The sequence below is a fragment of the Enhydra lutris genome, unplaced genomic scaffold, assembly GCF_002288905.1.
Source record: "Enhydra lutris kenyoni isolate GAN:26980312 unplaced genomic scaffold, ASM228890v2 scaffoldscaffold4, whole genome shotgun sequence".
In the NCBI taxonomy this organism is placed as follows: Eukaryota; Metazoa; Chordata; class Mammalia; order Carnivora; family Mustelidae; genus Enhydra; species Enhydra lutris.
Genome location: NW_019154088.1, coordinates 36,093,885 through 36,119,001, shown reverse-complemented (window position 1 = coordinate 36,119,001; position 25,117 = coordinate 36,093,885). Strand labels below are relative to the sequence as shown.

At 34.7% G+C, this 25,117-nt stretch overlaps 1 protein-coding gene across 1 annotated transcript in view; it reads right to left on the bottom strand.

Moving 5' to 3' along the window:
• Window positions 1-25,117, bottom strand: part of LOC111158034 (tetratricopeptide repeat domain 6) — a 218,685-nt gene that overhangs the window by 55,529 nt on the left and 138,039 nt on the right. The window contains exons 8-12 of the mRNA XM_022519831.1: window positions 16,637-16,729; window positions 14,516-14,590; window positions 6,935-7,308; window positions 1,354-1,816; window positions 900-1,029 (exon numbers count right to left, since the gene is read on the bottom strand). Of these exons, the coding sequence (XP_022375539.1) occupies window positions 900-1,029; window positions 1,354-1,816; window positions 6,935-7,308; window positions 14,516-14,590; window positions 16,637-16,729 (1,135 nt within the window). The remainder of the gene's footprint in view (window positions 1-899; window positions 1,030-1,353; window positions 1,817-6,934; window positions 7,309-14,515; window positions 14,591-16,636; window positions 16,730-25,117) is intronic.

The following is a 25,117-nucleotide window of genomic DNA, read 5'->3' as shown; positions in this document are numbered from 1 at the left end:
AAAGGCATTTTCAATTTCAATTTTAAGTACCAAAAATTACCTTTTACCTTTTTGTATATCTAAAGTGTTCTGTACTCTTTCAATGTTTAGAGTAAAACAAAAATTTGGCAAAAATAGGCATAGATCAAAAAATATTTAGAAAGCTCAACTTATATTCTAGGGGTATATTATGCATGCTGGGAATACAAAGATGAATGTGACATTTTCTCATTCCCAAAAAATTCTGTTTCTTAAAAAAAAAAAAAATCTGTTTCCTCATTCCATTCAAGCTGGTTAGAGGATGGTACATAAAGAAAATTGTACAGATTCCATCCAACTAAGAAGTCTTGGAACACTGCAAGGCTTCAGAGATTTGTGGTCAAGAAAGGCTTTATGAAGGGGTGCCTGGGTGGCTCAATGGGTTAAGCCTCTGCCTTCGGCTCAGGTCATGATCTCAGGATCCTGGGATCAAGCCCTCATTGGGCTCTCTGCTCAGCGGAGAGCCTACTTCCCCCTCTCTCTCTGCCTACCTGTCTGCCTACTTGTGATCTCTCTCTCTCTGTCAAATAAATAAATAAAATCTTAAACAAAAATAAAAATAAAAAATGAAAAAAAGAAAGGCTTTATGAATCACTTCTATAACTAAAATTTTTAAGTTTATATCCTTCTTGTGGGATGAACAGTAAGGAACAAATTTATTGTAATATACACAAGAACATTAACATTTCAAATCATGTATTTTGAAAACAGTATAGGATCATATAAGTCCAATATATACAATATCAAGAGTAAATTTAACTTTTAAAAGCTACAATCAATTTTGGAGACTTTTATCTGTTAACTCATATATATTTATAACAACACTAAATGACCAAAACTCAGGTAAAGATATAAATAATACAACTGCCTAGACAACCCACCTCCATTATTTTTATTGTATTTATTTATATAATTCAAATCATCCAAAGCTTCATTAATTTTGTCTTGAAAAAGATAAATGAAATGTCGGTGCCAGTAGGCATTGAGAAACAATGGCTCCAAAAATATAGCCTAGAAAATATATGTACAAATTCAATTAAAGTTGTTTTTTAAAGGAAGACATACTATCAAATAAATTTTGCAAATTTATTTTTCCCAATGGCTTTCTATGTATATAGTATAAAATGATACCTCCCAATCTGACAAAATATAGTGGTTTTAATATCAATTATTGAAAATGCCAATATTTATAATTTCATAATCCCACATGTATATTAAATATTCGTGTTTCAAAATTCTAGTAGAAATTATCATGTAAATTATTACATAGAGGATTATAATGATCAATATAAGTGTAAATTGTTAATATTGTTATTTCGATTAAATAAGACTTACTTCCTGCAGATCTTTCATGGCACTCTGTAACTTTCCTAGTTTCCTATAAATAGCTCCACGCCTACAATATGCAAATGCAGGGTATTTTTTCTTATCATTTATTTCTTTAGTCAGGATCTCCACTTCAGATTCGTAATGTTTAATAACTTCTGGAGAAAGACTAGACTTCAAAGAATCACTCAATTCTAGTTTTGGTGGTTCTTTTATTCTTTCAGATGAGGTTTTCTGGATAGATATTTTAACAACTTTCTTTTTTGTGGTTGTCTTCTGATTTTTATCATGAGAGAACATATCAAGAGCCCACATTCGAGGGTCACAATTTTCTGGAATTCCTCCCTTACTTTGGACAAATTCATCAAAATTTAAACACATAGGTAGACTGGGACAAGGAAGTTTACATTCATATAATGGAACTTTGAGTAAATATTTCTTCTGTCCAGGAAGGATTCCGTGAGATGTTGATCTAGTTATTAAAAGAATGATTTTTAAATTATACAAATATAATTATTTTTATAATCAATAAATCAATTCAGCCACACATGAAATTACTTTTTTCTATTATTAAAATAAAATTATACACTATTTTTATGCAAACCAAGTCCTCCTGTTCTTTCATCAAAATTGTAACACCATATGAAGAATTTATTTATGAAAGCAGAAGATTGTTATCTAAAGATGTGGCCTTCTTACAGTACTGAAATAAGGTGTTGATGCTCCTTTCAGATTTAATTTATACCCCTGTCCCCCCCACCACAGAAATTACAATGAGGAATTGAGAAGGTAAACTGATGTAATACAGGAAATGCCATCCAAGAGGCTGGAGAGCACAGGAACTTGAGGAAATGGGAAGAAGGAAAGATTTGACTAGACAGTAAACTACCAAATTAACATCCCAGTCTTCACCCTTGTTTAGTAGAATATGATACTTTGCTTTCAATAGACATTTCCACCTCCACATTCATCTCTACCCTTCTCTACTTCGCCCTCTGCCCAGGAGACTAATCTGTACAGACTATATCCATAAGATCCTTTGTTCTCTGTCTTCTAATTGGGTATGTTCAAATAGAAATCCCAAAGAGGAAAAGAGGAGAGCGAAGTCAAGGTATTTATTCCTCTGGCTCCCTCCTGAAGGGTCACCTCAAACTGGCTGTAATCTTTGACCAAAGATCACTACTTTTTTTAAGGAAACACTTTCTACACAATCCCTCTTGAAGGTTCTAGTAATCACTCCTACTTTTTGTCCTCTCAGACTTAGGGATAGAAAATGGCTCTGTTGTTTTTGACCCTAGGATACTACAATATCATGGTATCATTTGTACCTGGCTGATAAAATAATTAGCACCAGAGGTAGATTCAGGAAATACACACACAGAAGGATCCTAGGATAAACTTCCTGCCAGGATAAAATAGGACACAAATAATCCATGGTAGGTGATGCTATCAAAGCTCCTCAAATTATCACCAGTGTTAGCAGGGATGGTGTTCAAGTGGAAGGCAAGGAATTAGGAAATCAAGTAACTACCAATTACTCACAAGGACAACAGTAATGATTATAAAAACTGTGGAATCATTTTACTTCAGACCAAAAGAGAAGAGCAGTACCTATTAAATACCCAAATTCCCTAAACCTTGTATACCAAGGTAATGAAACTTCTAAGAAAGGAGTAGGGAACTGAAATACAGGATGTGAATATTTGAGCAAGCATGAATGAGGCTGATAATTTTGAATCTCCAAATTCCACTCATCTTCTCTTGATAGAAGAGATTAGTTGAGGGACGGTCAGATTCCCTCATCTGAGAGACTCAAACCTCTCCCTAAAAATATTTCGATGACTACACTGAGACATTGGTTCATACGCTATATCAAATATACTTAGGCCCACCCCAAAATCACTCAGCTGGGACCTCCTGAACCCTCTCATGAAGCTACAGCTACTACCCATCAGCCTCCTACACACCTCCTCCACATAGGTGGTCTTGGATCCGTAGCTGTTAGCCCTAGCCAATGCAGCCTTGTTAGAACATCCTACCATACTCTGAGTGATCCCCAAACTTTAGCATCAGTCACCTGGAAGACTTGTTAAATACAGATTTCTGATGTAGATTTCTAGCCAGATTTGGTAGACAGAAATTTTTTTCAAGATTTATTTATTTGAAAAAGAGAGAGAGAGCAGGAGAAGGGGCAGAGGGAGAGAATATCCAATCATGCTCCTGCTGAGTACAGAGCCCAGTGTGGGGTTTGATCTCAAGACCCATGAGACCAGGGCCTGAGCCACAACCAAGAGTGCCACGCCTAACCAACTGAACCATCCAGGTGCCCCAGACAAAACTTGAAATTATAGGGATCTGTGGCAATAACTAAATGACTGCAGGTCCTCAGAAAGTAAGGTAGATGGGCACCTAGCTAAGGTGTTTTTTGACTTAAATGGATGAAAAACTGTTAGGTGTTCTGGGAATAAGCCTAATCAGCCATAGTGGGGTTTTACAACCTCTTACGCAGCTCTCAGACCCTAGCCAGCTCATACCTAAAATCTCTCACCTGACAGGGAAGCCAGACCGGGTCCTGTTGAGGAAAGATCTTGCAATGTGGTCTTGATGTTTTTAATGATTTGTTCCCAAAAGTTTCAAAAGTTCTAGGAAAAAGGAAACACCCAAGCCTCCTGGGAATTATTAGATACCCTAAACTTATGCTGATCCAGATACCCATTGTAAATGCCACTGAAGTCCAGAGCCAAATTAGGAAATTATGAAGATCAAGTGATATAAAGGATCTTGGCCTAAAACCATCTAACGGAATCTAGTGAGACATGGACCCATCCTGAGATAATTTCCTTAGTTCCAGAATGTGTAGTAGGAATGAATCAACTTAATAACTGCATAAATTGTACACTGAAGAGGATATTAGTATAAGGATCAAGTGGAAATCTCTGTAACTGCCCCCATTCCATCCTATATCACCATCCACCAAGAGAGTATATCAAAAGCAATACCAGACCATGAGGGAAATTACAGATTAACAGCACAAGAAAAGTACGTCATCTCCTTCTTGTGAGGGAAATAAATTCTGCCTCTGTTGGTGGGGGCGGGGGGAGGGGTGGCAATAACAGCAGCAAGATGGGCCAAGAAAATCAGACCTGAGACTACCGATTCACTTTCAGTAGCTAGTCAAGTTTGGAAGTTTTGATAGTGGAAGTCAGGACCATGGCCAGTTATTCTAGAAAGGGAAGAAGGTAATGAATGCATTCACAGAAATCAGAGAGCCAATAGCAAAAAGGCTGGCCTGGATCTCAGATCAAGTATGTTACTCAGTCCTCGAAGAGAGAACACTGTCAGAGATCTGAGAAGCTAACAGTTTACAGAAGTCCAGGTCAGATAGAAGCAATGAGTACAAGGGAGTCAACGTGGGCCAGGAGCCATCAACAAACACAGCTTCCTGCTGTATCCGTGAGCTGAAACTCTGCCAGTTGCTCACTGGCTGGTCCACCAATATTGGGCTCAGAGACCAAAGCAGAGGGAAATTTCCAGAGAAATGGTGAAGGAACAAAGTTTCTGCGGACACATGGCATCCTTCCATGACCTAGATGAGGGGGCAAGCAATAGGGGTAACCTATAGTAAAGGGACTGACGGAAAACACATGGGTCTGGGTTTTTAATCAGCTCAAATATATTTTGGCATGAGTTACTTTTCACAGTCAAGCTTTGGCTTGATATATGAGTGTATATACACAGTCTGGTTCTAACCATTCAAGGGGGCCAGCAAGAATGAGTATAATTAAACAAGCTTAAAGGTCAGATATAAAATGGTAAGGATAATTCTGTGTTAACCACATTAAGATTAGTGGGAAAAGATCTCAAACTATAGGAATAAGATTATTTTTTAAAGTTTTCTCCATAAACTTGTTTTAAAATAACAATTATTTCATGGCTACAATTTTGCACTAAGTTAGTTTAGATTAAGATTTTTCTAAAAAGAAGTTAGGCAAGCTATACTAATCTATTATCCTAGACAAATACTCCCATAGTTGGTTTTACTGCCTCCACCAAAAGATGCATCCTATTACCTCTGTTTCAAATCCAGTTGTTAAAAGGCAAATAAATCTCCTTAAATGGTGAAACTTTATAATCAAAGTGATAATCAGTATGCAGTAAAATACTATACCAAAATAGTGTTTCACCTGCTTATATACTTTCTAGAGATAGAAGTAGAGATAAAAGTCACTTAGGTCATGGCCAAAATGGTGCAGTGTTGTATCCTCTCTAGGACAGTGAAGATTCATATGCTTTGAAATCAGCAAATGTTTCAAAAATGTATAAGCAATGTCTGGTTCTTGTCAAAAACATTTGTCAACTTAGGAAACACCTATCTGAAGTCTTCTAAAGATGAACTAACAAAAACAGCTCCACATTTTTTTGCAGGGAAAACTCTAGCATAAGTAGCATGCAGGAACTCAGGACTTAAATGGCATATCCTCCCCCGGGGTTAGTCTCTGTTCCACTCTGTCACTCATGCTTACATAGGCTGTTCCCAAGGCTTTTCAGGGACAGTAAGTCACCACACCAAAACATCATGAATTTAACCCTTTTTCAGAACCAGCAAGTCTTTATAATAATGAAGTAAACAAAACACTTATGACTCTCTCATGAACAGGAAAGTCTTTACTTTTCAAAGGGAATAAAATTAATGAATTTTGTCATCTGAGGATATCTAAAAAGAAATAAAGCCCAGAGCCTTTTGCAAACTATTTTGTACAACCCTTCAGTTATAAGAAAGTTGCGCTCTGAACACTTAAATATGAGCATACCTGGAACTTCCATTGCTGTCATCTTAGGTCCATGCACCTTGGTTTAAAGAATTATTTATTCACTTTAAAGAGACAGAGAGCGAGAGATTGCACAAAAACAGGGGGTGAGGGAAAATCTTAGGCAGACTCCCCGCTAAGCGGGGAGCCCAGCACTGGGCTCCATCTCACACCCCTGAGATCATGACCTGAGCAGAAATCAAGAGCTGAATGCTCAACCCACTGAGCCACCCAGTTGTCCCATGTCCTAGCACATTTTTAAACATGCTAGCTACTATCACTTTTAAGTAAGGAGAAAAATTAATTATTTCTATGTGTTGATCCCTGTATAAGGGCTCACGCAGCATAAAAAAGTTGATTTAGATTATTCAATTCATTAAGTTGAAATTTGAAAACAGTTGAATTTCAGCAATCTATTTGAACTTTTGAATGGGTGATATTTGTTTTGAGCAGAGGTGGTTTTTTGGTGTTAAATCACTTCCGAAAAATAACTTAGCAGATTTTATTTCTTTCCATTGAAAGATTTCATTTAACTATCAAATTGACTTAGTTCTACTTCATGTCCTTAAGTCAGCCTCAACTTTAAAATATAGTTTAAACCAGTCATATATTTACACTATTGAATACCCATATACTAAAATGTAGGGAATTCTCCTTTAGCTAAGACTTTAACATATTTTCAATGGTGAATAAAATAACAACTTCAGTTAGTGAAATTACAAGATTAAGGCCAAAACCAGAATACATTTCATAAACTTTAACAAGTATTGATTAAACAAGACCTTTTAAGCACTTTTGGAGGCTTGGATAATTCATCATACACAGTTGTAAGTTTACTGTGCTTCAATCTTTTCTTCAGTCTCGTCTTCTTTTTCTTGGGATAAACAATGTAACTAATGCCAGCTTTTTTAGATGCTTCAATGAGAGAGAGAGACAGATCTCTCAAACTCCTTCTGTCTTGAATGTTATCTAAGATGGTATCAATATTTTCTTTCTCAAGGGGTTCTTCAGTTTCATTTTGCTGAGCCTTCCAATCCTCCAACTGCTTTGCTTTCTGAAATATAATGTCTTTTATATTGCTTTGCATGTCATCCTTAATCTCTATTGGCGTTGTGGCCTCCTCCTCCTTCTTCAATTCAACTGCAGATTTTACTCTCTTATTAGCAAGGAAACAAAGATAGAAAAACTTAAAATTAATTTAGTTGCTAGATGCTTGAAACTAATTCAGTTACAATTATTATTCATGTAGTTTGGTCACTTACTGAAAATTTTAAATTGTATTCTTGATGTTTTTCAAAGTCAGCTTATAAAGTTAACAGTAGGTTGGTTAAAGCAAAGTACAATAATTTGGTTATATGCCATTTTGTAAGCTACATAAAAATAACACTATAAAGTAGATATGCATTAACTGTTTTTATATAAACTGTTATTTTATATATTCTTAATTAAAAGAGAATGCTCTTTACATATTCAAATAAAGTACATACTCTACTTTTACTTTTAACTAAAAAATTGGTAGAATGGGTAAAAAATATTAAAGTACTTTATCCTATAAAACCAATTTGTGGGCCTATTTTCAAAAGCATTTTAACAACATTGAATTTCTATACAACAGTATTCAAGTATCTTCTAAAATAATTTTCAATATTTACAAGCTTAAGAACAAAATTCCAACCTAATATTGCTTTTATCTAATCATCAGGGAATCAATTTAACTTTTAATAATAATATCAATATAATAATATACCAACAATTATAAATAATTTGCAATAACCATGTATTAGTACTTGAAATTCTAAAAACTCATTATTAATAAGAGATTAGTTCCAATCCTTTGATATAGCATTTCCAGCTTATTGAACCACTATCAATAACTTAACTGCATTTAAGTTTGTTAATAAATAATAATTTGCTATACAAATGTTTTTCTTTATTGTGAAGTTAGGCCCAAATTCCAAACATAACAATTTCACACAAGCTAGTTGTATTCTTTAAGATACCCTAAAGTATAATAGAAATATTGACCCTCTATAACTTACCATACTTCCCCCATCTCAAGAAACTTTATGTAAGTCACTATGTAATTAAAATAGAGAATAGGGTTATACATAGACTATAGAATATATGTATGTATAATATAGGTATATATCAAGAAATACAGACACATATGTATGTAAGTATGATATATATAATCAATCTGAGGAAAACATGTGCCTGAAAAAGAAGTAGAACATAAGATACTCATATTTCCCCTTGCTGACTACATATGAATTACACAGAGAGGCCATATGCAGCTCTGTCAAACACTCAGGAAGGAACCACTGACAGAATCTATAATTATAAAGCAGAGCTACCAGAATGAGTTTGGGGTTCTTTCCTACCTTTACTAAAATATTATGTAAAATATTATATAATATTATGTTATATTTCATAATACTATGTAATATTTGGGTTTGGGGTTCTTTCCCACCTTTACTGAAATATTATGTAAATATTACAAAATATTATATATTATTACATAATATTATATAATAAAAATATTACAAAAAACATATGTAAGTTTAAGGTATACAATGTGATGATATGATACATGTATATATTGTGAAATGGTTACTACAATAAGGTTAGTTGACACCTCCATCCCCTCACATAATTACTATTGTTTTTGTGTGGTGATAGCACTTAAGATCTATTCTCTTAACAACTTTCAAGTATATACAGTGTTGTTATAGTCACCATGCTGTACATTAGAACCCCATAATTTATGTGTCCTATAACTGGAAGTTTGTACCCTCTGACCAACATCTCAATCCTCTCCTTTCCACTGTAGCCCCACTGTCCATTCTATGTTTCTATAAGTTCAGCTTTTTTAGATCTCTCATATAAATGAGAACAGAGAGTATTTGTATTTCTCTGTCATGTTGCATAGTGTCCTAAGGTCCAGCCATGTACATACAAAAGGTAAAATTTCCTTCTTTTTTATAGTTATATTCCATTATTTATATATGTGTATTTAACACACACACACACGCACTACAAGAAAAGAGAACTGTAGCCCAATATCCCTGATTAATAAAACTGGAAAATACTCAAGAAAATACTAGCAAATGTAATTCAACAGCACATTAAAAGGATCATACAACATTGATCATATGGGATTTATCCCTCAGATGCAAAGATGATTCAACATACACAAATCAATAAATGTGACATATCATATCAACAGAATGAAAGATAAAGACCATGTATGATTGTTTTAATAGATATAGATAAAGCATTTGACAAAATTCAACATTCTCACATGATAAAATCTCTTAACAGATTTAGTATAGAAGGAATATACCTCAACATAATAAGGTCCATATATGAGAAACCCACAGCTAAAATTAGGATCAGCAGTAAAAGACTGAAAACTTTCCTGCTAAGATCAGGAACAAAAATACTCACTCTCGCTACTTAGTATTGGAAGTCTTAGCCAAAGCAATCTGGAAAACAGGCATCCAAATTAGAAAGAAAGTAGTAAAAACTGTCTCAGACAATTTTATTTGCAAATGACATAATCTTATATAGACAAAACTCCAAAGACTCTACTCTGTTAGAACTAATCAATGAATTCGGTAAACTTGTAGGTTACAAAATCAACATACAAAAGTCAGTTGCATTTCCCTACACTAACAATGAATTATCTGAAAAAGAAATGAAGTAATTCCATTTATAATAGCATCTAAAATAATAAAATTAGTTAGGAATAAATTTATTCAAAGAGGCGAAGGATTTGTATACTGAATATTAGAATACAATGATGAAAGTGAGGAAGACACAAATAAATGAAAGATATTTCATCCTCATTAATCAGAAAGATTAGTCTTTTAAAATGTCCACACTACCAAAGCCATTAATAGATTCAATACAATCCCTAGCAAAATTCCAATGTCACTTTTCACAGAAATAGCAAAAATAATCCTAAAATTCATACGGAACCACAAAAGACACTGAACAGTCAAAGCATTCCTGAGAAAGAACAAAGGTGGAGGTTTCACAATTCCAAAATTTGAACTTTATTATAAAACTATAGTAATCAAAACAGTATGATACTGGCATAAAAACAAACACATAGACTAACAGAACAGAATCAAGAGTCTAGAAATACCCCATGCATATATGGTCAACTAATATTTGACAAAGAAGCCAAAATACTCAATGAGGAAATGACAGTCCCCAGTGAATTATGTTGAGAACACTGGATATTGAAATGCAAAAGAATGAAATTTCCTATTTCACAATACTCACAAAAATTAACTGAAAATAAATTAAAGATTTAAATTTTAATTCTTAAACAATAAAACTATTATAAGAAGACACAGGGAAAAGCTGTTTGATATTGGCCTTGGTAATGCTTTCTTGGCTATAACACCAAAAGTACAAACAGCAAAAGCAAAAATAAACAAGTGGGACTACATCAAGCTAAAAAGCTTCTGCACAGCAAAATAAGCAATCAGCAAAATGAAAAGGCAACCTATAAAATGGGAAAAATATTTGCAAACCATCTGATAAGGGGTTAATATCCAAAATACATAAGGAATTCTTATAACTCAATAGGAAAAAAATTTAAAAATCCAATTAAAAAATGGTCAGGGAAACGGAATAGGGATTTGTTTTCAAAAGACATACAAATGGTCAATGGGTATTCATAAAAAGATGTTCGACATCACTAATCATCAGGGAAATGCAACTCAAAATCACAATGAGGGGGCACCTGGGTGTCTCAATTGGTTAAGTGTCTGCACTCAGGTCAAGTCATGATTCCAGGGTCCTGTGATAGAGCCCTGCATCAGCCTCCCTGCTCAGCAGCTTCTCCCTCTGCTCTCTGCTCTCGCTCTCTCTTGCTATCTCTGTCTCTGTCTCTGTCTCTGTCTCTCTCTCAAGTAAATAAAAAAAAAAAAAAAAAAAAAACCCACACACACACACAGTGAGAAATCACCTCAAACCTGTTAGGATGGCTATTAAAGGGAGGGGTTCCCATCCAAGATGACAACACAGCAAAACCCTGAACTAATTTTCTCCACAGAACACACTTAATTATACCTTTTTACAGAATAATTTCTCCTGAAGAACTGAAGGTCATCTGAACAGCTTCTGAATAATCAAAGACAGAATGACAAAAAAAAGAATAGCAAGAGAGATAGACATGGTAACGGAGGGACCCTCCACCCCTGATTCTGCAAACAGCAGTGGAGAGGGATAATACTAAGGAACTGGAAACAGATTCAACTGTCCTTGGACACAGGAAAAAAAAAAAAAGCCATGGTTTATTTTTTTTTAAGATTTTAATTATTTATTTGATAGAGATCACAAGTAGGCAGAGAGAGACAGAGGGAGCAGGCTCGCACTGAGCAGAGAGCCTGATGTGGGGCTCAATCCCAAGACTCTGAGATCATGACCTGAGCTGAAGGCAGAGGCTTTAACACACTGAGCCATCCAGGCACCCCAAAAGCCATGGTTTAAAAGAGCAACTAGTATATAAGACAACACTGGAACTCTGCCAAATGGAGGAGGAGCTTCGGGAAGTTCTCCAAGTCAGAGGAACAAGAGAACAACACAGTTTCCATCCATCCTCCACCCTTAAAAGCCAATCCAGGAACAGAGTCTGGATACCATAACTGGTGAGTCCCGTCATTACAGTGAGCTTATTATCTCAGTAAGCCCAGAGTCCACAAGTCCACACCAGCTCCTGTAGTGCTAGGGAACAAAAAATAAACCAGGATTTTTGTTTGTTTTAGGTTTTTTTTCCATTAATTTTTATCTTTTTATTATTTTTTATTTGTCTCATTTTGCTTTTATTTTTGTCCTTTTAGGGTTTTTTCCTTCTTTTTTTCTTCTCTCTTTCTTCTTTTTTCTTTTGTTATTTTCTTTTGTTATTTTATTATTATTTTCTTCTTTCTGTAAAAAGCCATGGTTTAAAAGAACAACTGGCATATATAGCCACAGACACAGCCAGTCAGCAAAAGCCACCAACCATACAGAGTCAACACAGGGGATACTGTACACAAGACCATTCCTTCAAGTTTAGAAGTAGCTGTTCCATCTAGTCCATAGAAACAAAGGCAGAAAGTCAAGCAAAATGGGGAGACAGAGGAATATGCTCCAAAAGAAAGAACAATAACAACAAAAAAACCTCAGAAAAATAAATAGATGAAACAGAGATAAGCAATATGTCTGATGAAGAATTTAAAGTAATGATCCTGGGGCACCTGAGTGTCCCAGTTGTTAAGCCTCTGTCTTCAGTTCAGGTCATGATCCCAGCATCCTGGGATAGAGCCCTGCATCAGGCTCCCTGCTCAGCGGGAAGCCTGCTTCTCCCTCTCCCACTCCCCCTGCTTGTGTTCCCTCACTCACTGTGTCTCTCTCTGTCAAATAAATAAATAAATAAAATCTTTTTTTAAGAGAGACATAAGAATATTATGAATAAAAATATGTAAAATATAGCATTTATGCATAAAATGTACAGGAGGGAGTAAAAGGGGAAAAGAAAGATGTTCTTTTTCTTTTTCTGTTTTTTGTTTGTTTGGTTTCTTTGTTGTTGTTGTTGTTGTTTTTCCAGAATGTGCTTGAAATTAAATGGCCATCAATTTTGTATAAACTGCTACTTACTCTGGGTATTATATATGAACCTAATGGTAACCACAAACCCAAAACCTATGACAGATACACAAAAAATAAAGAAGTAGAATAGCTAGTATAAAAAAGACAAGGGATACTGAGTGCTGGCAAAGCTATAGGGAAAAGGGAAAATTGTACACTATTGATGGAAATGTAAATTGGTATAGCCACAGCAGAAAACAGTATGGAGATTCCTCAAAGAATTAAAACTAGAACTACCCTAGATCCAATCCCACTTCTGGGTACACACCCAAAGGAAACAAAGTCAGGATCTTAAAGAGATATCTTCACTCTCTTATTTCTTATAGCTTTAGTCACAATAGTTAAGATATAGAAACAACCTAAGTGCTCATCAATGGATGAATGGATAAATAAAATGTTATATATATATACATATATATATACACATATATATATATATATATATATATATGTACACACACACACACACAATGGAATATTATTCAGCCATTTAAAAAAAGGAAATTCTGCCTTTTGCAATAACATAGATGGACCCTGAGGACAACACGTTAAGTAAAATAAATAAGTTAAATAAGTCAGACTGTGAAAGACAAATACTACATGATCTCACTTATATGTGGCATCTTAAAAACAAAAACAACAACTTGTAGGTACAGAAAATAGATTGGTGCTTGCCAAAGGCAAGGAGTAGGTGATGGATTAAATGAGTAATAATGGTCAAAAGGTACAAAACTCCATTATAAAATAAATAAGTCCTGTGGGTGTGACAATACTTAAAATACTGTATTTTATATTTGAAACTTGCTAAGAGAGTAGTAGGTTCTCATCAAAAGAAAAAAATGTGTAACTGTGTGTGGTGATAGATGTTAACTAAACTTACTTCAGTGATCTTATTGCAATACATACAAATACTGAATCATTATGTTGTACACTTGAAACTAATATAATGCTATATGTCAATTATGGGCCAATAAAAAAATCTTAAGGATAGTGTGATTGTACAGGGATATAAAACAGAGGAATCAAAAGGTCAGTAAGAAAACAGAGTGTCAGAAATGACATAGAAAGCAGGCTAACGTGAAGCAGGTTAAAAGCAAGTTACAAGCAAGTAAAGAAGAATTAAAAAGATTTATAAGATTTCAGGGAGAAAAAAAAGCTGGAAGCTAGTTGTCAATGCCATGGAAGGTAAGAACAAGCTCCTTCAAAAAGCCTGTGGATTATTGGTGCAGAGGAAAGTACATTGCATTTAGTAAGGGGGGGTGTGGGTCAAAGTTCTAGCTCTGCCATTTATCACTTTCTGACCTTTGCTTTTTCACACATAAAGCAAGGATAATATCTGCCTTGCCTTCCTTCTCTCAGAATGTAGTGAAGCTCAAGGCCCGACTGGAATAGTGTCCATAAAAGTGCTTTGAAATTGTGAGCCCAATACAAATGTAGGTCAATATTATAATGACTTGACTTATACCAGGTAAAGTCAAACTATGAACATAAGATACTCCCAAGAGCCTGCCAACAATCTCAAATCAGCACCACCAAACCAGTTTTACAGGAGCAACCAAATACACACTTGAACCCAAACTTTTCATCAATTCTGAATGAATCAACTGACTACATTATTTCAGGAAAGCAAACAAACAAACCAAAAAAAAAAAAATCAATAGTGATTATTACTGGAAATATAAACATTTCTCTTGAATAATAAAAACTAAGAATTATCATACCTTTAACTGTGGCAATGGTGTACTGAAACATTTTTGGATATTTTCAAATGATGCAGATTTTCTTAGGAAAAAAAACTGAAATAATCAAATGATAAAAATTCATTGACTATAGATACTATTTGGTAAAGTAAAATATCATATGACAATTGACTAATGATAACTGCTTAGTTAAAATATACATTCTAATTGATTTTGAAGTCACTGACTTCACAGAGAGGAGCAGAACTGAAATTCCATCAATTAATTAGAAAACTGTATAATAATAGAAATTGTCTTATTTTTTAAAATTCAACTTGATGCAACAAAACTTACCAAAGTGTTCTGGTTGGTGCAAGTAGCACAGGTATGTATAAATCTGCCATAAATATCCTAACCCATGAATCTCCTTGGTACTGAGGCTGCACTAGTGGGACATGAAGCAGCTACTGTCCTCTGAACAGTCAGCTCTAATTATGAGCAACCTCAACATTTTACTCTACCAGACCATACAAATAACCATCACTTGTCATGAGAGCTATTATACTGAAAGAGCTGGGAAATACTACTTTACTAGATAGTGTAGAAAGTTCAGGGGAAAAAATTGACATGTTCCATGTCCTCAACCAATATAATGGTGGAAACAGAAAGAATAGAAATAACTGTAATCCAAAGCAGCTGTGACACTGACTAAAGATGGCATGAATGGATCTGGTGTGAAGAGAACATAGGGGAGGGAGAAATCAATTCTCAGTGGGATAGGACCTCAACAGACTGGCAGGAAGAGGTAGCACAAGGCTTGCCTGTGAATGGTAGCAACATTTCCGTAGACTGAGATAGAGCTGAGAATATTCCAGGCCAAGCAAACAGCCTAAACAAGCCCAGAGAAATATTAAAAGGCAGGGGATTTTAGTCCCCAAAGACTTGGGTGCAGGCAGAGTAGAGCGTATGTGGAGGTGCCACAAAAGCAGAATATAATGGGAGGTAAGATAGAAAGTATAGATGAGGCCAGGTTATGAGGCTCAATGAAGCTCTTGACTTTATTTGGTAGGTGGAGTTACTCAGTTTGAGACATGAGTGACATAGGATTGGAAGGATTGGAAGAAGCAGCTACTAGAAATGAGAATATGTGACAGGTAGGTGTGAGTAGTGTTACTACAATAGTCCAGAAAGTATAAATGGCATTCCAAACTAGAAAGGGACATTCATTGGTTCAGTAATTTTTTTATACGATAAAGCAATAACCATTATACGATGGTTACTGCTTTAGGTGATATGGATAAAACAGTGATGAAGAATGCTATGATGCCAGGCTGGTGAGGAATAAAAAAGGTGAAACACACATAAGGACAAATACTTAGTAAGTAAAAAAGTGATCTATGTTAATTAGAAACATTATCCCCTCCAGAAAAAAGTATCACCTAACTGTATGGAGGATAAAGGAGGGGCATAGACAACTTTTTAACCTAGTTAACTGACTAGAATAGGATATGATTTGTCCCATGGCACCAAGACTGTGCCATTCAGCATCCCAAGATATCACCAAGGGGAGCAGAGGTCTGAAGGCACTAATGAAAGAAAAATAAAACTGGTTCTTATTTGTCTCCCATAAAGTTCAAGACACTTATTAAACCAGTTATGTATACTTTATACTTTTCTTCTTCTCTCAGTTTCTCTCAATCACTATCTCTTTTCTCTCCAATTATGTTTATTACTTAATTAGCTTACTTGATTACACTACAAAGATAACAAAGTCATGAGCATGAGTCTAATCACCACCTAGAAAATTCAGTTTTACTTTTTCATGGCCAAAACCAATCATTTGGGTCTAAACATTCACAGACATGTTTCTTGAATCATATAAGACCTAGGCAAAGTTCAAGACCAGAAATTTTCAAATTTTTAAGAAAATCAGATATTCTGCTATTACTTAGTAAATAACTTCTTCTAAGCATCACAAAGACAAGAAACATACTTGAAAAAGAGGATATATGTCCTCAGCAAAGATACCAGTAGTGAGTGTTCTGAGGCATTTCCCTAAGGAAGCACCAAGAAATAAATTTCCAGAAGTACTAGAAATAATATATCTGAGCTATTGGCAGATAAAGCAATCAACCCACAATTTAGAATAAAAATTGTACATACCCTAGTACTTCTGCTATGCTGATTTAAAATAATGACACTTTCCTTGCTTTCAGCTGAAAATCTCTCAGTTAAAATTCTGCTTGTTTGAATACTCTGTAATAAAAAGATAACAGTTTTAAATTATACTTTAAAAAGCTTATGATCATTGTTACTTCATAGTACCTTTATTACCAAAAGAGAAAAGTATGGAAAAAGTAGAATTATAGACAACACTTACCAGTGATACATCAAAAGTTCAGCTATAATAGGCTTAGTATTTAGCCCAAACCCACAATTTGGCTTTCATGTTGGCCATTAGCCAAACAGATATTCTACCTTACTTCTGGTATCACTAATCTTAGAAGCAATCAATTATACCATGATCTCATAGCTTAGCATTGAATCTATTTAGTATATCAATATCAGAATTATGAATACGACTTATTTGGATTCATTGTCAATATAGGACTATTTACTGCCAAATATAGGTAATCATTCTAAATTTTTATTGGAATGAAAATCTCACTAAATGTTTATAATTCAAACTCTTTCCACCAATTAAGTTATATATGTATATTTATTGTTGTAAGGGTGAACTGCTGCAATCATTACAATTATTATTAAATGTATTATCCTTCTATCTTATAATCAGTGATTTGGATATATAGAAACAACTAAAAGATCTAAGTTTGACATCCTGGTGTATTTATGATGAATTAAGTCATGCTGCTACTTTGCTTAAATGTTTAGGTCTCAAACAAATAACATTTCAAATGGAAAAAGTATTTACTCGGTAGGAAATTAGCTTTTAAAAAATACCATGAAATTATCATTGAGAATGGAACAGATATAGAAAAGGCTGTGGGTAATTTAGGAATCACCAGCATTGATTTTTATTCATGTTCTATTATACTTTTATAATGTAGCTATAGTGCAATGTAAGGTAAGAGAATAATGGTGACCAAGTATCCTTCTACTTTGTTTTATTAAACCAAGGATACTTGGTCACCGTTATTCTTCAAAGATAAACTACGTGACTCACAAGAGATTTTGGAACTATTTTGTCATATGTTTATACAAAATATTCAAATATGACAGAATATTGACAGAATTATTATACATTTAAGGAAATGCTTTTAACAATAAGAAGGACAAAAGCCTTAATACTGTATTTTGCAGATATCAAAACAGCAAAACTTACTAATCATCAGTGGTCACTTTTTTTTCTTTTAGTTTGTTTCTTTTTTTTTTTTTTTTTTTTTTTAAGAGAGAGAGAGAGATGAAGAGGGGCAGAGGGAGAGGGAGAGAGAATCTCAAGCAGACTTTGTGCCCAGGGCAGAGCCCATCATGAGTCTCAATCTCACAACCCTGAGATCATGACCTGAGCTGAAATCAAGAATCAAATGGTTAGGGGCGCCTGGGTGGCTCAGTGGGTTAAGTCTCTGCCTTCAGCTCAGGTCATGGTCTTAAGGTCCTGGGATCGAGGCCCACATCAGGCTCTCTGCTCAGCAAGGAATCTGCTTCCCCTTCTCTCTCTGCCTGCCTCTCTGCCTACTTGTGATCCCTCTCTCTGTCAAATACATAAATAAAATCTTTAAAAGAATTATTTAAAGAATCAAATGCTTAACTGACTAAGCCACCTAGGTGCCCCAATGGTTGCTTTTTTAAAAGAGAACATGGTTCATATGGAACCATATCTTGGAACCTACCAAGATATTGGCCAAACTAATGTGTCTTGAGAGAGAAACTATTGCTTATATGATATCTGATGTAAAAATCCTCCTGCTCTACTCCAGAGCTATTGCAAAAACTGGTATTCACCCAATAAAAGTTGGGATGCAGGTAGAAATGGAACCAGTTTTGCTATTTTAAAAGCCAATTATGACTCTGCTTCTAATTATAGCAGACTAAGTAATTCTACTGAAGAAAACTAAGAAATCTACTTATACTACAAAAAATACAATCTTCAAAGCATCAAAAAGTTAACATGATGATGAAGAGATACTAAGCCAAAATCTAAGAAAATTCAAGAACCTGGAAAAGTAAGCCCAGTATTCAAGATGCTTTTGTTCTCATATTTACCAAAGCAACTGCAAGTCTGAGCTGCAGACTGACTTCTTGGGGCAAAGGTGAGAGAAATTGAAGCCCAGAACCTACCTACGGTATGGAGAATGATTTACTTATATATATTTACATATATGTAATATATTGTATAATATTGTACACATAAAAAATATGCAAGTATCCAAGGCTACAGGGATGCTACACCCCCAGATTAAGAGTGAATAGAAGTAGGCTTGCCTTGCTAGCTTAGTCAGTAGAGCATGTGACTCGTGAGCTCAAGAGATCAAGTCCTGAGCTCAAGCCCCATGTTGGATATGGAGCCTACTTTAAAAAAAAAAAAATGTTCAGGGACACCTGGGTGGCTCAGTGGGTTAAAGCCTCTGACTTCAGCTCAGGTCATGGTCTCAGGGTCCTGAGATCGAGCCCCGCATCTGGCTCTCTGCTCAGCGGGGAGCCTGCTTCCCCCTCTCTCTCTGACTGCTTCTCAGCCTACTTGTGATCTCTGTCTCTGTCAAATAAATAAATAAAATCTTTTAAAAAATAAATAAATAAATAAAAATTTAAAAACTGTTTTTAAATCTCTAAAAAAAAAAACAGTGAGTGGAAGTAGACCAACTTTTGTGTAGACTTTCAGCCTGTGTTCCATCACAAGGGTGGCCAAAGAAACTCAAGCTTCAATCTTTGACTAAGACTGTTTCTGAATGCTAAAAATCCCAGGTTCTAAAAAAATTTCTCTGAAGAAAGAAATTGTCATTCTGGGTCTCAAATGTCTCTTAAAAGTAATGTTTTAAATATAATAATAAATATTTAAAGACAGACAGGTACATAAAGAAATAAAATGCCAGAACAAAACAGATTTGGAGAAAAAATAAGTATTCTAAAAAGAAAAACACAGAAGTAAATTAAAAAATACAGTAAACAAGTTTAACAGTAGCTTAGACACAACTGAAGAAAGAATTAATTGACTTGAACTATAAGATAGATCAGAAGAGAAATTATCCAGAATCCAGCATCAAGAGTAAAAAGGTAGCTAATACTTATCAAGTCCCAAAAAATGAGAGAGAGAATGAGCAGAGGCAACATTTGAAGAGATAATGATTAAAAATTCTCATAGTTGATGAAAGACATCCAATCACATATTCAAAAATCCCAATGATTCCAAAGCATAAATTTAAAAAAAAAAAAAAATTCAGCTAGCTACATCATAGTGAAAATAGGGAAGAAATAAGAAAAACTTAAAAGTAGCCAGTTTGGGAGGAAGAAAGGAATTTACTATCCTCAAAAAAAAATTCATATTTAAGACTTACTTCCCAGGGGCACCTGGGTGGCTCAGTGGGTTAAATGAGGTCATATCATCAGGTCATGATCCCAGGGTCCTGGGATTGAGCCCCGCATAGAGCTCTCTGCTCAGTGGGGAGCCTGCTTCCACCACCCCCCCTCTGCCTGCCTCTCTGCCTACTTGTGATCTTCTGTCAAATAAATTAATAAAATCTTTTTTAAAAAATTAAAAAAAAAAAAAGACTTACTTCCCAACAGCAACAGTGGGTGGTGGAAATATTAGAATATCATTAGTGTGCTAAAATAAACTATCTGCAATATACATCATACCCAAGTATAATCTCTCTCAAGAATAAGCTAATATAAAGACATTTGAGACAGAAAAACCAATATTTTCACTAATTGCAGACTTCCCATTCCCCTTAAAACAAATTCTAAAGTATATGTTTCAGGCAAAAAATAAAATGATTTCAGACAATGTTCTGAAATGCTAGGGGAAAATAAAGAAAAGAAAAAAAGAAAGGGATAAGCATATGGGTAAAAATACAAGAAATATTGTATAAAATGATAACAACAATGTATTGAGGGTTTTAAAAGATAAAGATCTAAAAATATAATGAAGTAAAAACATATCAAGTCAAGAAGGGGTAAATGGAATTGAAAGGTTTTAAAGTCATTGTATTTTCCTGGAAGAGTGCAAAGGTACTGATTAACATAAGATTATAAGTTAAAGATGTCTATTCAGGGAAACCACCATAAGAATAAGAAATAGTATATATACTTCCAAAATAGGGATAATAAAACACAATTTATCAAAATAGTTGAAAAAGTAAAAATAAAACCAGAATATATTATATTTAGATCACTGATTTTTTTTAAAAGGAGCAACAACAAAAGATGAATTAAGAAAAGGAAGAAAAGAAAAAAATAAAACAAACAAAGGCAGTGTCAATAAAAAAACATGAATAATATGTCAAGATAAAATAAAAAACACCAATAATCACAATATATATAAACATGGTAAATTTACCTTTAGAACAGGGCACACAAACCTTTGTATCTACATACCATTTCCCATTCAAAGGAAATTTTGAACAAAGGATTCTTTGAACAAAGGTCTGATTCCAGTTGGGATGCATGAAAAGTGTCCTGGGCCATCTTTTTATGCCAGAAAGTCCTTTTGGATCTTTTTTCCTCTAGACATTAGGTATGAATAAACACCAGCACTGACTTACTTTTGGACCATCTTTCTAATGGGTTACTCCATCACCACCAGTCCCAATAATAAACCAATTTTAGTCCTACTACAATTCTTATTTCTGTTCAGAAACTTCTGCCTACTCTCAATTCCCTGTACTCACATTTTCTAAATACAAACAGGAAAAATACATGCTTCTACTTTATAAACATAGGGTTTGGAAAATATTGCACTCTTTACAGTATAATGAATAACATTGCATATTACTTGTATTGCCCCCCAGCTGGGCCATTTCCATTAGAAGAAGATACTACCAGTGGAGGCTACAGAGAGAGGGAGTGGTAGGAAACCTTCAGACCATGATATAGTCTGACACCTGTGAAAGAGGAAGATAGAGGAAGGAGTGAGAAGGAAGAACTTCAGATCACAAAGCAATTCTGAGATTCAGCCAGGCAGATGGAAAGTTCTTGAGCCAAAGCCACCTGTTGAAACGATCCCACATCAAGGAGGTATGGGTCACCTCTCTAGCAAACCCCTTGTGCTCACTCACTGGCTAAGAGAAGCCCAGAGGGAAAATGACCTTAGAGTGAATGCCTTGATAGATCTACAGGACAGGAGCTAGAGGCTGGCAGTCAAGTATGCTTATGTCAACAGATTCTTGAAGGAGATGGGAGCATCACATTTGCATGGATGCCATACCTACTTCTGCAAATTAATATTCACCAATCTTACACTAAGGCAGTCTTTTACATACTTTATGTTATGAACCTTTTCATTTTAGCCCACTACATATTTTTCCCCAAAAAACATTATCTTCTTAAATAAATAAAAGGTTTAAGCTATACTTAAGTAAAGGAAATGCAAATATACACAACAATCGTTCAAGACTTAAATTACACATGTACTTTGACCAAGAATTCTAAATAGAAAAATATACATATGTATACAAAGATATATGTGCAAGTATGGTTTGTGGGAAGGTTGTCTTTGTTTTGTTTTTTGTTTGTTTTCTATGATGCAGCCTCAGCTGAGATCCTAACTAAAACCAGGTGAGAGATATTGAGCCAGAACCTCCCAGTTATTCCAGAAACTGTGGATTCCAGATCCTCAGAAACTGTTGTGAGGTAATAATAGTTTGTTGTTTTACACTGCTAAATTTGGGGATAATTTGATTTGCAGCAATGAATAATTAATATACCCTTTAAAACTGGGTTAGTGGCTTTTAGCACCAGGAAGAGGTAAGGAAAAAGAGTAACAGAACAAATGGGAAAAAGGGGACTTTTTTTGAATGGGGACATAATTAGTACCTCTCTGGGTTCATAGGAAAGTCAAATGAGATAATACATGTGAAGTGGCTGGCACAGTGTCTGGCTCATAGTAAACACTCAATAAATGAGAATCAAAGTATGTTTTAAACAAAAAACTCAAGATGCAGAATAATATATATTATATTATTCCACACATGTAAAAACATTAATTTCCCCACACTTGCATTACATAAATGAAAAAAAATGTCTGAAAGGATACACACACTGCACTTAATATTAGTAAACTTCAGAGAGAAGAGAACTGGGAAGGGACAGCATTCAAGGTAGGGAGTGCTCTCTATGTCATGTGCAGCTGTATCATTTGAATTTTTTCTACACTTAAGTATTCATATATTACTTGTGCAAGTTCTTAAGTAATTTTAATTGGCCTTGTTACTTAGAACAGCAAAAGCAATAATATTGCTAAAGAAAATAATGGTGGTTTAACAAGAGGGAGAATAAATAAATAAAATTTTTAAAAGACAGAAACCACAAATTAATAATAATAATAATAATAAGTAGTAGTAGTCGTAGTAGCAGTAATATTAATAGTAGTAGTAGTAGACCAAATTAACCATATACCACTTACACAGCTCCTCTGAAACCAAACAAAAACAAAGAAAAACAACAAAGGTTTATAATGAAAATATCCCTGAATACAAACAGAAAAGAACACAAGGCTAGCCATATTACAATAGAATTCCAGCATTAAAAAAGCCAAAGTTGGTCATTTAAAATTGATGAGACAGAATTCATAAAAAAGGTAAAACATTGCTAAATTCATAATAAGGATAAAACAGCTTCTAATCACTTAAAAGAACTACTGGTAAAACGTGAAGAAATAGGTAAGACTCAACTGCTGAAAATCCCCAACAGTGTTTTTTATTTTTATTTTTTTTAATTTATTTATTTTTTAGTAACCTCTACATCCAACAGAGCTTAAATGCACAACTCCAAGAGCAAGAGTTGCACCCTCTTCCAACTGAGCCAGCCAGGTGTCCCTACACACACAGTGTTTTATAGATCAAACAAAAGATGAAGAGAGCAAGATGGCGGAGGAGTAGCAGACTGAAATGACATCAGATCCCAGGAGTTCAGCTAGATAGTTACCAAACCATTCCAAACACCTACAAACTCATCAGGAGATAGAAGAGAAGAAGAGCAGCAATTCTAGGAATAAAAAATCGACCACTTCCTGAAAGGCAGGACATGCAGAGAAGTGAATCTGAAGCCATGGGAAGATAAACTGGGCAGCAGCTCCCGGCAAGCAGCAGAGCAATGGAGCACAAAATCAGAACTTTTAGAAATTTGCTCCAGTGAGGGACATTACTCCAGAGGCTAAGCGGGGGTGGAGCCTTCACAGGGATATTGTGGTCTCATGTACCACAGGGTCACAGAAAGATTGGGGGAGTCTGAGTGTGGCAGAGCTGTCAGGTATTGGAGCAGGGAAGCTGACTGAAGAGACAGAGCCAAGGCATGAGCTTTCAGATTGGGGTTACCTTAAACTGTGACCCAAGGCACAGTCGGGTCCCTGCTCTTTGGCGGAGGGTGAAACAGGTGATGGGGATTAAAGAGTATATTTATTATGATGAGAACTGAGTAATGTATAGAATTGTTAAATCACTATATTGTACACTTGAAACCAATATAACATTGTATGTTAACTATACTGGAATTAAAATAAGAAATAAAACAAATAAAAAACACTGAACCACCCAAAAATTGGAAAAGAAAAAATGCTTTTTTCAATGAGTTAAGCATAAATTATTCCAATATTCTTCTGTACATATGTTTGCAAACATTTACATCATAATGAAGGAAGATATACTTGAAAGCATATTATACTCAGTGTAGTTTCAATAAGCTAAGCACAGGATTCTTTTTTTTTAAGTTTTTATTTAAATTCTAGTTAGTTAACATACAGTGTAATATTATAGAAAAGAAAAAATTCTAATTGTCAACCAATTACCTTCACAAATAGTTCAAATGTTCCACTGAGTTGTTCCAAATTTTCTAGATTATTTCTATGCTATATTAATTTCAGAGTATTTTTTAAAAATGAAATGCTACCCAATTAACTTTTTGAAGCAAGAATAAGCCTAATAAAAGGGTCCAGTAAAGAAAAAAAATGATATTACATACATATTTCACCATGAATATATATTAAAAATAAAATGTTGCCTAAAAGAATTCAACATAATATTTAAGCATAATACACCATGACCAAGTAATCTAAAAAATGTAAAGATGTTTCAATATTAACATGCAGAATAGGTCAAATATGAATATGATTCCATCCATGCCTTGGTTGCAAGGAAGGTAAGAGGTAAATTGATTATTCCATTTCAAGCAACAGCATATATGGACAGAATTTTTTTTTAATAATTTTATTTTTTTTCAGCATAACAATATTCCTTGTTTTTGCACCACACCCAGTGCTCCATGCAATCCGTGCCCTCTCCAATACCCACCACCTGGTTCCCCGAACCTCCCACCCCCCGCTGCTTCAAACCCCTCAGATTGTTTTTCAGAGCCGTAGTCTCTCATGGTTCACCTCCCCTTCCATTTTCCCCCAACTCCCTTCTCCTCTCTAACTCCCCTTGTCCTCCATGCTATTTGTTATGCTCCACAAATAAGTGAAACCATATGATAATT